The following is a 13,052-nucleotide window of genomic DNA, read 5'->3' on the forward strand; positions in this document are numbered from 1 at the left end:
CTGGGGTTTTTTGCGATATTTTTTCAAATGTTATTGCAGGATCCCCAAATTTTGAGAACTGCCCTTACAGCCTTAAGACATGTTTAAGCAACAAAATCAAAGCCAATAAGTGAACTGTATGAACGTAAAGTACTGCCTAAAAAAAGAAGGGAAATCCTTAAAATCACATCAAAAAGACTATCAGGATGCATCTCGTCAGTCAGGCAGTTGACTTAGGGCTTTGATTTTTACTACAAAATGTTTAATACAGCAGTGTGGGGACCATTTAGAAATCATGTTTGAAAAAAAACCAAGCTAACTGTTTTACAAGAATATGAGATCTGCAAGAAGCCCCATTTTGAGCAAAAATGCCCCACCTGTTCATGCTTGGCTTGAAATCAAAGAGTTGCGGATTTTCATCAATGAACCGAGTTGAGATAGTCTCGTTCAAGAACTGAGGATGACTGCAGAAATAAATACTCTTCAGAAAAATTCAAAATGGTATTTACGGAGGGAAAAATTTAAATGCAGAAAAACAATATTTGAACCAAAAAAGATCATTTTTCGGTCAATTTAACTCTTAACGAAAATGTTTTAAGCTGAAAGTTGGGCATGCACTATTCGGAGAGGGTTCAAGCTGCAGGCCCTTTGATTTTACCCTTGTCATACATCTTGTACTGTAGCTCTGATTAGGAAGAATTTAAGTAGCAATCGCTTGATCTAGACTTAGCTTAAGGATTTTTTGCAAATTGGTTATTGGTATAAAGTAGTTGGTAAGAATCTTAAAAACTAATCCCAATATATAAGGAAAGAGAAAAAATTCCTGAGAACATTTCGGATGAAAGGAATGTTGGTTTTAACTCCACGAATTCTAAATAGTTAAAAGTAAACATTTTGCTAATTTACAGATTTTATTCCTAGTAATATACATGGACTGTCGTCATAGTTTGAAGTGGGTGTTTCTAGTGCAATATACATGGACTGTCCTCATAGTTTGAAGTGGGTGTTTCTAGTATACTCATGGACTGTCCTCATAGTTTGAAGTGGGTGTTTCTAGTATACTATACATGGACTGTCCTCATAGTTTGAAGTGGGTGTTTCAGGTTTCTGTTAAAGCAGAGCTATAGCAAATTCACAACTCGACATTTAAAACCCTTTATCATTAATATGTGATATTTTGTCGTTTTTTAGCTTTTCACAACTTCCTCCTTTGGTTTTGAAGCAAGAAATCCGCATCACTTTATGGACACAATAAAAAAAATAACATCATTTTAGTGGTACTGATGCGAGTTGACCATACCACTATATATAAATGGTCAATTTTAATCACAATCCCTTTAATAATCACAGAAAACTGCATAAAATATTAATGGTTACAATTCCTAAACTCAGTGAGTGCTCGTCTCATTTTAGACGCAGCATCTTGGAACGTCATTCCACGACTGATAATCTTAACTATATTCAGAATATTTAACTTAAAATAAAAACACAGGGTGTCAAAAAAGACGCTTATTTAGACACTTAAATTTCCGTTAGATTGATTTACCAAGAGGTATGTAGGACAAAAATTTAAGAAGTTTAAATGACAATTCAATTTGACAATTTCTTCGTTTGAAACGATTAAAAATGACTTTATCTTTTTCAGAGATCAGAACTTTGTTTTAATATATTAAATAATTAAGTTTAATTTTTCTAATTCTATTTTTGTAGAAGCATCATTTTCATGAGGATTTTTTATACTAAATGTTATAATTATCACCGCTTTTCAAGTAAATGAGAAAAATTAAGCAAAAATTAAGAATGTCAAGAGGTACAGATCTCAAATGTTTAGATTTCAGTATTCTGGTTCCTAGGAGAGAATCATAGTCTGGAGTAATCTCAGCTCCAGTGAACGCAATCCCGTCCAACCTGATCCCCATACCCTGCCCTGATCTGTACACCTCAATCCGTCCTAAACCATGTCAAAATATTAATTACTTATAACCCCATACCCTGCCCTCATCTGTACACCTCAATCCGTCCTGAACCATGTCAAAATGTTAATTACTTATATTCCCATACCCTGTCCTGATCTGTACACCTCAATCCGTCCTAAACCATGTCAAAATATTACTTTTTTATATCCCCATACCCTGCTCAGATCTATGCACCTCAATCCGTCCTAAATCATGTCAAAATATGAATTACTTATATTCCCATACCCCTGCCCTGATCTATTCACCTCAATCCGTCCTAAACCATGTCAAAATATTAATTACTTATATTCCCATACCCTGCCCTGATATATACACCTCAATCCATCCTGAACCATGTCAAAATATTACTTATTTATATTCCCATACCCCTGCCCTGATCTATACACCTCAATCCGTCCTGAACCATGTCAAAATATTACTTATTTATATTCCCATACCCTGCCCTGATCTGTACACCTCAATATAAGATCTGTACACCTCAATTCGTCCTCAACAATATCAAAATAACAATTATTCATGTATATCACACTTCCCTGCAATGAATTTCAGAAAATTTTTTAATTTAATTTTTCTTATGCAAGAAAATGGGGATCTGTACTGATCCTCAATATTAACCCTGCTGGGTAAAGCAGCTCCATGGACAAATAATAGTGCCGCAATGGCTAATTGGATTTTTAGTTTTCTTATACAAGTAAATGGAGACCTCAGATGTATAATATACCTGTATCTGGCTGGAATCCCTTTGCAGGGTCTTCAGTAGTAACCCTGCTCTGAATAGCTGCTCCATGGGTCTGGATGGTCTCCTGGGTGAGGCCTAGGCTAGGTAGAGAATGTCCTTCACATACACGGATCTGGGTCTGTACCAGATCAATACCTGGAGATTTTTCAATTATCATAGAAAAATGCACGTCGTACATTAAAACAATCTGCAATTTTCACACCCTTCCCCTGGTTTGGTAAATGATTGATTGCTTCAATAATTCATACATGATGCAAGGATACCAAATGATATAATTTTCAACGAAACGCTAACCTGTTACTTCTTCAGTAACAGTATGCTCTACTTGAAGTCTTGCATTAACCTCCATAAAATAATGGCGACCTAAATTAGAAAAAAATTTAATTTAAAATTCAAAGTTTACAGTTGTATGTTTACTGTTCCAAGTTTACCATTCCAAGTTAGCACTGAACCATTTCAAGTTTACTGTTCCAGGTTTATTTGTTCCAAGTTTATACTGTGGATAGTTTATAAAGTTAGCAAGTTTAAACAATTCCAAGTTTACTATTTTAAGTTTACTGTTTTAAGTTCACTGTATAAAGTTTACACTGTTCCAAGTTAACTTTTTCAAGTTTACTGTTTCAAGTTTACGGTTTCAAGTTTACGGTTCAAAGTTTACGGTTCAAAGTTTACTGTTCAAAGTTTACTGTTCAAAGTTTACTGTTCAAAGTTTACTGTTCAAAGTTTACTGTTCAAAGTTTACTGTTCAAAGTTTACTGTTTTAAGTTTACTGTTTTAAGTTCACTGTTTTAAGTTTACTGTTTAAAGTTTACTGTTTTAAGTTTACTGTTTTAAGTTTACTGTTTTAAGTTCACTGTTTTAAGTTTACTGTTTTAAGTTAACTGTTTTAAGTTTACTTACAAAAGTTTACTTACAAAAGTTTACCGTTTTAAGTTTACTGTTTTAAGTTTATACAGTTTCAAGATTGCAGTTTCAAGATTGCAGTTTCAAGGTTACAGTTTCAAGTTTATACAGTTTCAAGTTTATAGTTTCAAGTTTACACTGTTCCAAGTTTAATGTTCCAAGTTTAATGTTCCAAGTTAAATGTTCCTAGTTTACTGTTCCAAGTTTACTGTTCCAAGTTTACTGTTCCAAGTTTATACTGTTCCAAGTTTACTGTTCCAAGTTTATATTGTTTCAAGTTAGCTGTTTCAAATTTAACTGCTCCAAGTTTACTGTTCCTGTTTAAAGTTTCCGGTTTTAATTTTTAACTGTTCCAATTTTACTGTTTGAAGTTTGAAGTTACCAGTGGAAGGTTCCACAAGGAACTCTACTGTTCCAGCATTACTGTATCCAACCGAGTCACAAAGCTTGACAGCATCATCAAGTATGTTTTGACGTACCACAGGGTCCAGATTGAAGGCCGGAGCTATTTCAACAACCTGAAGATAATTTAAGATTGGCCAGAACAAATTCTTTTTAGAAAAACTCGAGAATAACCGGGTTATCATACATCAGTTTGAATCTTTTTCCTCTTAACAAGTATTTTATCAATTCAAATTCAACAGGATTAATATTTTTACCTTTTGATGTCTTCTCTGCACAGAGCAATCCCTGTCGAAGAGATGAACAATGTTTCCATGCTTGTCTCCCATGATCTGAACCTCAATATGTCGAGGCCGGTCAATAAACCGTTCAATAAAGATGGATCCATTACCAAAGGACTTAACAGCCTCCGAATGTGCTCGTTCAAACTGTTCTTTCACGTCCTCTAACCTAGTTACAACCCTCATTCCTCGACCTCCACCACCGAAGGCAGCCTAAATGTATTGCATATAAAGTTTAATAAATACCCATAAAAAGTATTTGAAAACAATGGAAAAGACCATTAATTTTAATTGATTCGAAGCACTGCATACTGTGCAAAGCCATTAAAATTTTTTAGTTTGTAGCAAAGTTTACCTTAAAGATGACAGGTACTCCATGAGATTCAACAAACTCTAAAGCTTCCTCTGCAGTATTAATGGCATGATCTGTTCCTGGGATAATAGGTAGTCCAGCAGCAATAGCAGATTGTCTCGCAGCAACCTTAATAAAATATATTAATGATCTGTTCCTGGGATAAAAGGTAGTCCAGCAGCAATAGCAGATTGTCTAGCAGCAACCTTAATAAAATATATTAATGATCTGTTCCTGGGATAAAAGGTAGTCCAGCAGCTATAGCAGATTGTCTCGCAGCAACCTTAATAAAATATATTAATGATGTGTTCCTAGGATAAAAGGTGGTCCAGCAGCTATAACAAATTATCTAGCAGCAACCTTAATAAAATATATTTTAAGAGAACAAATATCAAGAAAATTTTATAGAAAATAGAATGGAACCTTGTAGAGATAAAAATCTTTTTCAAAATACATTTTTTCATCTCAAAACTATGGAAAATTTCTTTTCGTTTATATGACTGAAAAAAATATTTTTCGTCAAAACAATTAAAATATAACAATAATAATCCAACCAAAACTTTTCACATAATGATAATTTCCAGAATTTTATTTTAGTTATTAATGACTTTTTTTTAAACCAATAATTGCCCGTCCCTATCTTCTTAGTTTAATTTCGCGGTTATGACAAAATATGTATTTAGTAGTTTTGCTACCTTATCTCCCATCCTTGCCATAACAGCAGCTGGAGGACCAATAAACCTGATTCCTGCCTTAACACAGGCATCAGCGAAGTCAGATCTTTCAGAGAGGAATCCGTATCCAGGATGGATTGCTTCAACATCGTGCTCCTACAACATTTAGGAAAATAAAGCAGCCGGAGCTGAAAACTTAAGAATGAGATATCCTTAATCCCGATTACTTAATCTGAGTATCCAATGGACACACTTTTGATTTTCTTCTTATACCGTTCTTTCTTGGATTTAGTAGAGAAAAATCAAAAACCGGGTTTTTTTTAATTTAAACGAGTCCCTCCCGTTTCTGTATATATTCTTAAATGGCGCGCAAAATTACAAATATATCGGCTTCATACGCTGATTGTTTAAATTTTTTACACCTTTTAGGATACATGTACAAGATAAGGTTAGTATCGATATTAAGAAAAAGAGAGGATCAAGCATTAATCTCAATATCCACCATTCTAAAGTTTTCAGCTCAGGAGAAAAAAGTATTCCATTTTTAAACCCACACTTTTTTACCCGAACCAAAGTTGGGTTTATCCAAAATTTAAAGTAATTGAACCAAGGATGATACGAGATATACAGGGTCAGATCTTTATGCACCCCCCCCCCACACATCTTAGAAAAGTACGATTAAACAAATAACTAATATAAATGATGATACATCAAACTTTGCACAAACTATTTCCAAAGGTTTCATTATGCAAATTCAACTTTTAAGATTTAAAAAATGCAATTTTAAAATTTTACAATAATCAAAATTATCTACAAACAGAACTCCTGTATGACCGGCGAAATATAGATTTTGGAAGAAAGGGGAATTCCAATTAAGTTTTAGAAATATGTTACCGTAAGGGATATTTTGAAACATTCACTCAAAAAAATTGAGGAAGAAAGAACAAATATTTTTCCGAAAATATTGTATATTAAAGCTTAATAGTAGCTAACTAAATTTATTATTTATTTATGTGAAATCCAAAAACCTGTGTAAACAGGAAGACGACATATTTTTAATCTTTCATTTCTTTTCACCCCCCCCCCCCATACCACTTCACATCTGTCGGTCAACTATTTATGCTTTGTAACTACCTCCAACTTACCTGAGCAATTCTAATAATCCCCGGGACATCAAGATAAGCTCCTACTGGGGATAGTCCTTTTCCAACTAGGTAAGCTTCATCAGCTTTCACCCTTAACAGTCATATTTACCATAAACATCATTAAAGGGAATATCTACTAAGTTCTAACTGATTCTCCATCGATTCACTTTGGTACCCTTTAAACCTTTTAGTATTTTGCCGGCCTTTTTACTGCATTTACCCACAAGTCAATGTCAAAGAAAAACCGCAATACAAAATAATCATTTTTCACTTCGAAAAATGGTATCATCATCCTTTTTGACTTGCACAGACAAAAATTAAAAAGGAACCATTGTGAATAGGGAATGTAAATTCTAAAATATTTTGTCAGTCACTTTACCAAAAATTTGAATAATTTTGACGAGTTTGAAGTACGCTATAAGAAGAAATAATGCATTCAGAATTTAAAATTTTTAACACATTTCTTGTAAAAATATTGAGTCTGCTATACCTGTGAATATGCCTCCTATCCTGCTCACTGTAAATGGCAACCGATCTAAACAAATTCAACTGAATATTTTTTACAGATACTGGGCATCGTTTTAGAGGCTTTTACATGGCTTCACACAGGGGAGAAAATTCTTACTTTTAATCCTCCTTCAGGAGGGGGCGGGGGGGGGGGAAGAATTCAGTCCAGGGAAGAAGATTCAGGGAAAGAGAGAAAAAGAAAAAGGAAGAAAAAAGGAAACAGGGGAAGGCAAAGAAAAGGGCCAGAAAAGAAAAAAGGGAGGAAAGGGAAGAAAAAATTTATTAGAAGAAGAAGAAGCATATTAATATCACTGTATTAACTCTATGAGTCTGGGAAAAAATGCATAAGATATTTCTTCACATTTATTTCTGAATGGTGATATTATTAGGGAAGAAAAAAAACCATAATATCCCCAAAAAAATATTAATAAGTTTCCCCCATTCCCTATGGGGAAGAGAAATCAAATATTTTAGAAAAGTTCCATTATACTAAGAACTGAGTCCTATTTCCCAATTTTATGTTAAGTTCTAATGGAAGAGAATTCAAAGAATCTTTAAAACCCTTTATTGTGGCTCAGGCATAAACTGCTTGGACTAATAAGACAGCTAAGTGTAAAACAAGATTTTTTTTCAAGTTTTGTTTAATTATCATTATTTTTATCTGCTCGTTTTGTCTCACACAGGATATTATGCAAAACCTTTGAGGAAAAGTATCACAATTTTTCCTTAATATCATGCTTTACCCCAATTAAAAAAGCTTCAAGAATTTCAAAAAAACTTCTAAGGGAACCTGGTTTTTGGATCATTTTAGGGCACATAAAAACTCCATTGTACAACCAAAATACAAAAATTTTACTCCGTAAGGAAAACTCTGCTCCTCTTGCAACCCCCCCCCCCCCCCGCAGCAAACTCTTTAGGCTTAGCGCAGGCTGCGTCAAACTGTTAAAAAACCTGATTAACAAAATCTATTTTCAAAACGATTAGTTTTGCTCCAGACAAATAATTGTAGCGAAAAGACCAACTTAAGGGGGGGGGGGTAGGGAACGATATTTTTACGAACAAAAGATTTCTTGCTAGATACGATAATAATTTTAAAAATTCATAATTCAAGTTACAACTTAACAAACAAAACAATCCGTTTAGGCTGGGATAGCAATCTCTTAAACGTTCCAGTACAGTGTACTAATAGAGTAAATAAAGTTATATAGCGACAATATATACAGACTACTGATATTTATTATATTCAGGAGTCTGATGATTGACAGCTGTGGTGTCACCAGCCATAGCAGAGCATCACTTCGTGATGTTTGACCCCTGGAGTGCCCCAAGACAATACTTCAGTAGTGTCTTATTTTATATGTGTCTTGTGCACCCAAGAGGTTAAATATCCAGAAGCTCTGCTGTTACAGATAGAATGAAGAACCGTCGGGATACGTAACCATTTACTTGTTTGCTACTCACGGTCTCTCCTTCCACACAGAGAGGATTCCAAGAAGAGAAGGATTATAAGGTGACCGTCTTCCACACTATTGTAGCCATGTACTTAAGCAAGTACTAGCGGAATCAGGTAGATGATTTTCTCGGTCTAGAGGGGCTAGCATGAAGTTTGTACAAGTAGGTAAAGTGTAAAAGAAAGCAAGCAGAATCCTGTTTTCTCTCAGCTTTCTACAGTCTCAGTGACCTCAACGGCGGTATATTAGTTAAACTGCTAACAGCAGTATGCTCAGACGCTAAAGGGAGGGGGTTCTAGCTGGCCCAGGCAGGAAATGGAGGGAAGGGGTGGGGTGCTAGGGGAGGGGGGGGATATGTACTCTATATATCTATTAATGTACTGTTAAATACCTTATTCCCATCTCAGTACAAGCTCTGAATACTCGGATAGCAATTTCTCCTCTATTCGCCACCATCACCTTCTTGATAGGTGTCAGTTGTCCATCCGGACTAAAAATATAAGTTTTATTGTCCATCTGGACTAAAAATTTAGGTAGTAGTTGTCCATCCGGACTTAAAATATAGGTCGAAGTTGTTTATCCGGACAAAAATATAGGTTGTTGGTGTTCATCCGGGCTAAAAATTAGGTTTAACTTGTCCATCCGTGCTAAAAATATAGGTCAAAGTTGTCCATCCGGACTAAAAATATAGGTTGAAGTTTTTTATCCGGACTAGAAAGGTCTAAGTTGTCCATCCGGACTAAAAAATATAGGTTGAAGTTATCCATCCGGACTAAAAATTAGGTCGAAGTTGTCCTTCCGGACTAAAAATATAGGTCTAAGTTGTCTTTCCGGACTAAAACTGCCTAAGTTGTCCATCAGGGCTAAAAATATAGGTTGAAGTTGTTTATCAGGACTAAATAGGTCTAAGTTGTCCATCCGGACTAAAAATATAGGTTGAAGTTGTCCATCCGGAATAAAAATATAGGTTGAAGTTGTCCATCCGGACTAAAAATATGGGTTGAAGGTGTCCTTTCGGACTAAAAATATAGGTCATAGATGTCCATCCGGACTAACAAAGGTGGAAGTTGATCTTCCGGACTAAAAATATAGGTCGAAGTTGTCCATCTGGACTAATAATAAAGGTTTCAGACCCGAAATATGCGTATTTGTGCTTCATGAAGGGATTAACGTGCATTGAGTTATGATATTTTATTTCATAGAAATTCATTAAAAGTTTTCATCTCAATTCTAATCTCAAGTAAGTTATTAGACTTATAAGTTACACTTATATATTTGGACTTCCTGTATTTATATAAATGTTATTTAAGTTGGTTAGACTTGGATATAAAACTAGTTTGAACAATTTACTGCCGAGATTTGTCAGTGTCTAATATCAAGAATAAATAAAACAAACTATTAATTAAATGCAAAGTTCAGGGTTTCCAGGGAAATGAAAAATAGTTGCGTAAAAAATCTCATTTTTGGAGACATTTTTAGTTCTGCCGAAAATTTCGCATTTTTTGGATTTCGTAGAAAAATAAGAAAAAATGTTAACTTTTTTTGCGAAATTTTGCGTTCTAATAAAAATCAAATAAAGAGAAAAAAATTCTTATTCCGCGAAAAAAAAACTTAAATGAGAACTCTCTTAATAGTTAACACTCCCCCCCCCCCCATGTTTAGATTGACATATTGCAACTTGAGAAATACCAACTGGGATTCAAATCAATACTATTTGACGTTCATTCAAAATAAAAGTTATAAAAATGGATATAAACAAACTGTAATTTAATATTAGAAATTAGAAAATATATTAATAAACCTGACAGGAGAGGTAGATAGATAGTGTCTGCAGGATCCGAATATTCTATAATAATTTATCATTTATGAATTCATATTATAATAAAGGAAAGAGACAAATATAGAAATAAAAAGTAAAGAGAATTGTGAAGATTTAAAACTAGTTTTTTCCTCATATTTTCTATTTTTGCATAATTCGTTATTATCAAATGACAAAAGTCATAAACTATTGGTGAAAAAATTACCAACACTTTTTAAGAGCTATTTCCGTTCAAATAACAGAATTATCAGCGACGTTTCTGGTAAAAAAAAACTTTAAAAGACGAAATTATTTTCTCTGTTCACATGGCAACGACTGTATGTTCCAGGGTTACACTCTTTCTTGGACGAACCGGAATTCTTTACATCTAAAGATTACAATTAAGACCATGCCATCTGCCGTGTTATGCCGTATGTTAATTTTGGTGAAGGAAACTTTACTTTGGTATTTAACTAAATAAAGCATCTTTGTACAGAGCTGGACAATTATTTGTCATAATAACGAATATTATTTAATCTACTGCCAGAAGAGTAAATTATAATTAATAAATATCTTTTGAACGGATTTGCAATTGTATAAATATAGAAATGCAAGCGTAATCATTTTTAAACATTTCAAATATCAGGTACAAGTACTGCACAAGGTTGATCACACATGCATTTCAACGCACTTGTCGAATTGTCGTCTTCAATCTTACTTTTGACAAAGAAATGTCGCTGATTCTATAATTTGACAGTGAATCTCTAAAAATGTTATAACATGTTTAAAAGATGAATGCATTAGTCGTAAATAAGACAAGTACAAAAAGCAAGAACAAAAGACATTTATTTCACCATTTTCTGGTTGACTCTGTACAGTACAATATGCAAAGTATACAGCATCGTTTGTAAGCTGTACAGTGTACAGCACAGTTTGTAAACTGTTCAGTGTGCAGCATAGTTTAGAAACCGTACATGAACAGTGTACATTTAAGTTTGTAAGTTGTATAGTGAACTACACAGTTTGTATACTGTACAGTGTACAGCATAGTTTGTAAACAGTGCAGTTTACAGCACAGTTTGTTAACTGTAGTGTACAGCATCGTTTGTAAACTGTTCAGTGTACAGGACAGTTTGTAAACTGTAGTGTACAGAACAGTTTGTAAACTGTACAGTGCACAGCACAGTCCGTAAACTGTACGTACAGCACAGTTTGTGAACTGTACAGTGTACAGAACAGTTTGTAAACTGTACAGTGCACAGCACAGTCCGTAAACTGTACGTACAGCACAGTTTGTGAACTGTACAGTGTACAGCAGTTTGTGAACTGTACAGTGTACAGTACAGTTTGTAAGCTGTACAATGTACAGCACAGTTTGTAAACCGTACGTGAACAGTGTACATTTAAGTTTGTAAGTTGTACATTTTAATACCTGGAACTTGAGGGAGGATAGCTTCTTAAAATCTTCCCTGTACATAATCCCGCCATGTTGACGTCTGAAACGATACAAAAAAAAACTAACCTATTGTGTACGTGTACGTACATTACATAATTTACAAAATATTGCCGTTTCTGTGAAAAAGACTTTCTTTCTCATGAAAGTGAAAAGGGTACTGTTGTAAATTGGGCATGCAACTCTAAACTTGGAAGGTCATTTGTAAATTAAGGTACTCCGTAATTAAGCAGGTATTGAAATATTATATTTTCAGTAAAATATTATTAAAGACTAATGTTCACTAGAAGTGGAATGCAGGTTTATATGCACTCGACTGATTGTGATAAACTGGTCTAGTAGTATCCCCTTCCATTTGAAACTGTCCAAGTACCCCCTTCAGTCTTATACAAACAGGTTTTAAATCTTGGAAACCTCGTTTTCAACTAATTGTTATATTTTTTACAATAGGTCCCTTAGCAACAAATTCTCAGCTCGCATTTACACACAAAACTAACATCTGAAACACACAATAGACTTATCTAAATCTTAATTCAGTTCTCAGATATAAACAAACGAACATCTGAATTCGCAAACAATAGAATTATCTAATTCTTGAATCAGTTCTCAGATATACACAAACTAACATCTGAATTCGCAAACAATAGAATTATCTAATTCTTGAATCAGTTCTCAGATATACACAAACCAACATCTGAATTCGCAAACAATAGAATTATCTAATTCTTGAATCAGTTCTCAGATATACACAAACTAACATCTGGAGTTTAAAAACATAACACAACTGATTTACAATTTAAAAAATCAATTAAAACGTCTAAAATAGAATATTGTGGATTTCGAATTGTTACCCACATAAATTTTAAAACTTAATTATTTTACAATGATAAAGAAATATATATTTTTAAGCTATAACATCCCATTTTACGAAAGAAATTGAAAATAAATTTTAATCCTATTTTTATTTCAAATTAAATTATAAAATAATGATCAAAATATTAAATTCCAGAATTTTGAAAATAACCTTCATATTCTCAATCACATATCATTTTACGAATTATTAAGGGCAAAATTACATATTACACAAATTATCATCGCAAAAAATGCCAATTTAAGACAAAAATAAAATAAAACCCTTATCAATGCAAATAATGAAGAACAATTATGCTTTCAAAAAAATAAAACTTGATGCACTATATCAGTATCACTTAACTTATTAATTTTTTTTTAAAAAAGTTGATGTTTATAAGCGTTAATTCAAATTTTTTACTCCTTATCCTTTCTCTCCGTTTCTCTGACTACACACTGAGTGTGGGGGGCTCCAGAGTCCAGACAACGTAGAACTATATCACGAGTTCAAACTGTGATCCTCGTACGCAGATAATAGGGGGG

The 13,052-nt window shown here is 33.7% G+C and overlaps 1 protein-coding gene across 1 annotated transcript in view; it reads right to left on the minus strand.

Moving 5' to 3' along the window:
* The window catches only part of LOC111712829 (pyruvate carboxylase 1), a 29,541-nt gene extending 17,799 nt beyond the window's left edge, over positions 1-11,742 (minus strand). Inside the window, exons 1-15 of the mRNA XM_023487566.1 lie at positions 11,640-11,742; positions 10,211-10,255; positions 8,801-8,899; positions 6,942-6,986; positions 6,452-6,542; positions 5,328-5,462; positions 4,636-4,761; positions 4,257-4,493; positions 3,980-4,115; positions 2,989-3,057; positions 2,677-2,829; positions 1,829-1,930; positions 1,362-1,434; positions 803-850; positions 357-443 (exon numbers count right to left, since the gene is read on the minus strand). Coding sequence (XP_023343334.1) covers positions 357-443; positions 803-850; positions 1,362-1,434; positions 1,829-1,930; positions 2,677-2,829; positions 2,989-3,057; positions 3,980-4,115; positions 4,257-4,493; positions 4,636-4,761; positions 5,328-5,462; positions 6,452-6,542; positions 6,942-6,986; positions 8,801-8,899; positions 10,211-10,255; positions 11,640-11,695 — 1,502 coding nt within the window. The 5' untranslated portion in view covers positions 11,696-11,742. The remainder of the gene's footprint in view (positions 1-356; positions 444-802; positions 851-1,361; positions 1,435-1,828; positions 1,931-2,676; positions 2,830-2,988; positions 3,058-3,979; positions 4,116-4,256; positions 4,494-4,635; positions 4,762-5,327; positions 5,463-6,451; positions 6,543-6,941; positions 6,987-8,800; positions 8,900-10,210; positions 10,256-11,639) is intronic.
* Between the last annotated feature and the right edge of the window lie 1,310 nt (positions 11,743-13,052).

The sequence above is a fragment of the Eurytemora carolleeae genome, unplaced genomic scaffold (assembly GCF_000591075.1).
Source record: "Eurytemora carolleeae unplaced genomic scaffold, Eaff_2.0 scaffold1333, whole genome shotgun sequence".
In the NCBI taxonomy this organism is placed as follows: domain Eukaryota; kingdom Metazoa; phylum Arthropoda; class Copepoda; order Calanoida; family Temoridae; genus Eurytemora; species Eurytemora carolleeae.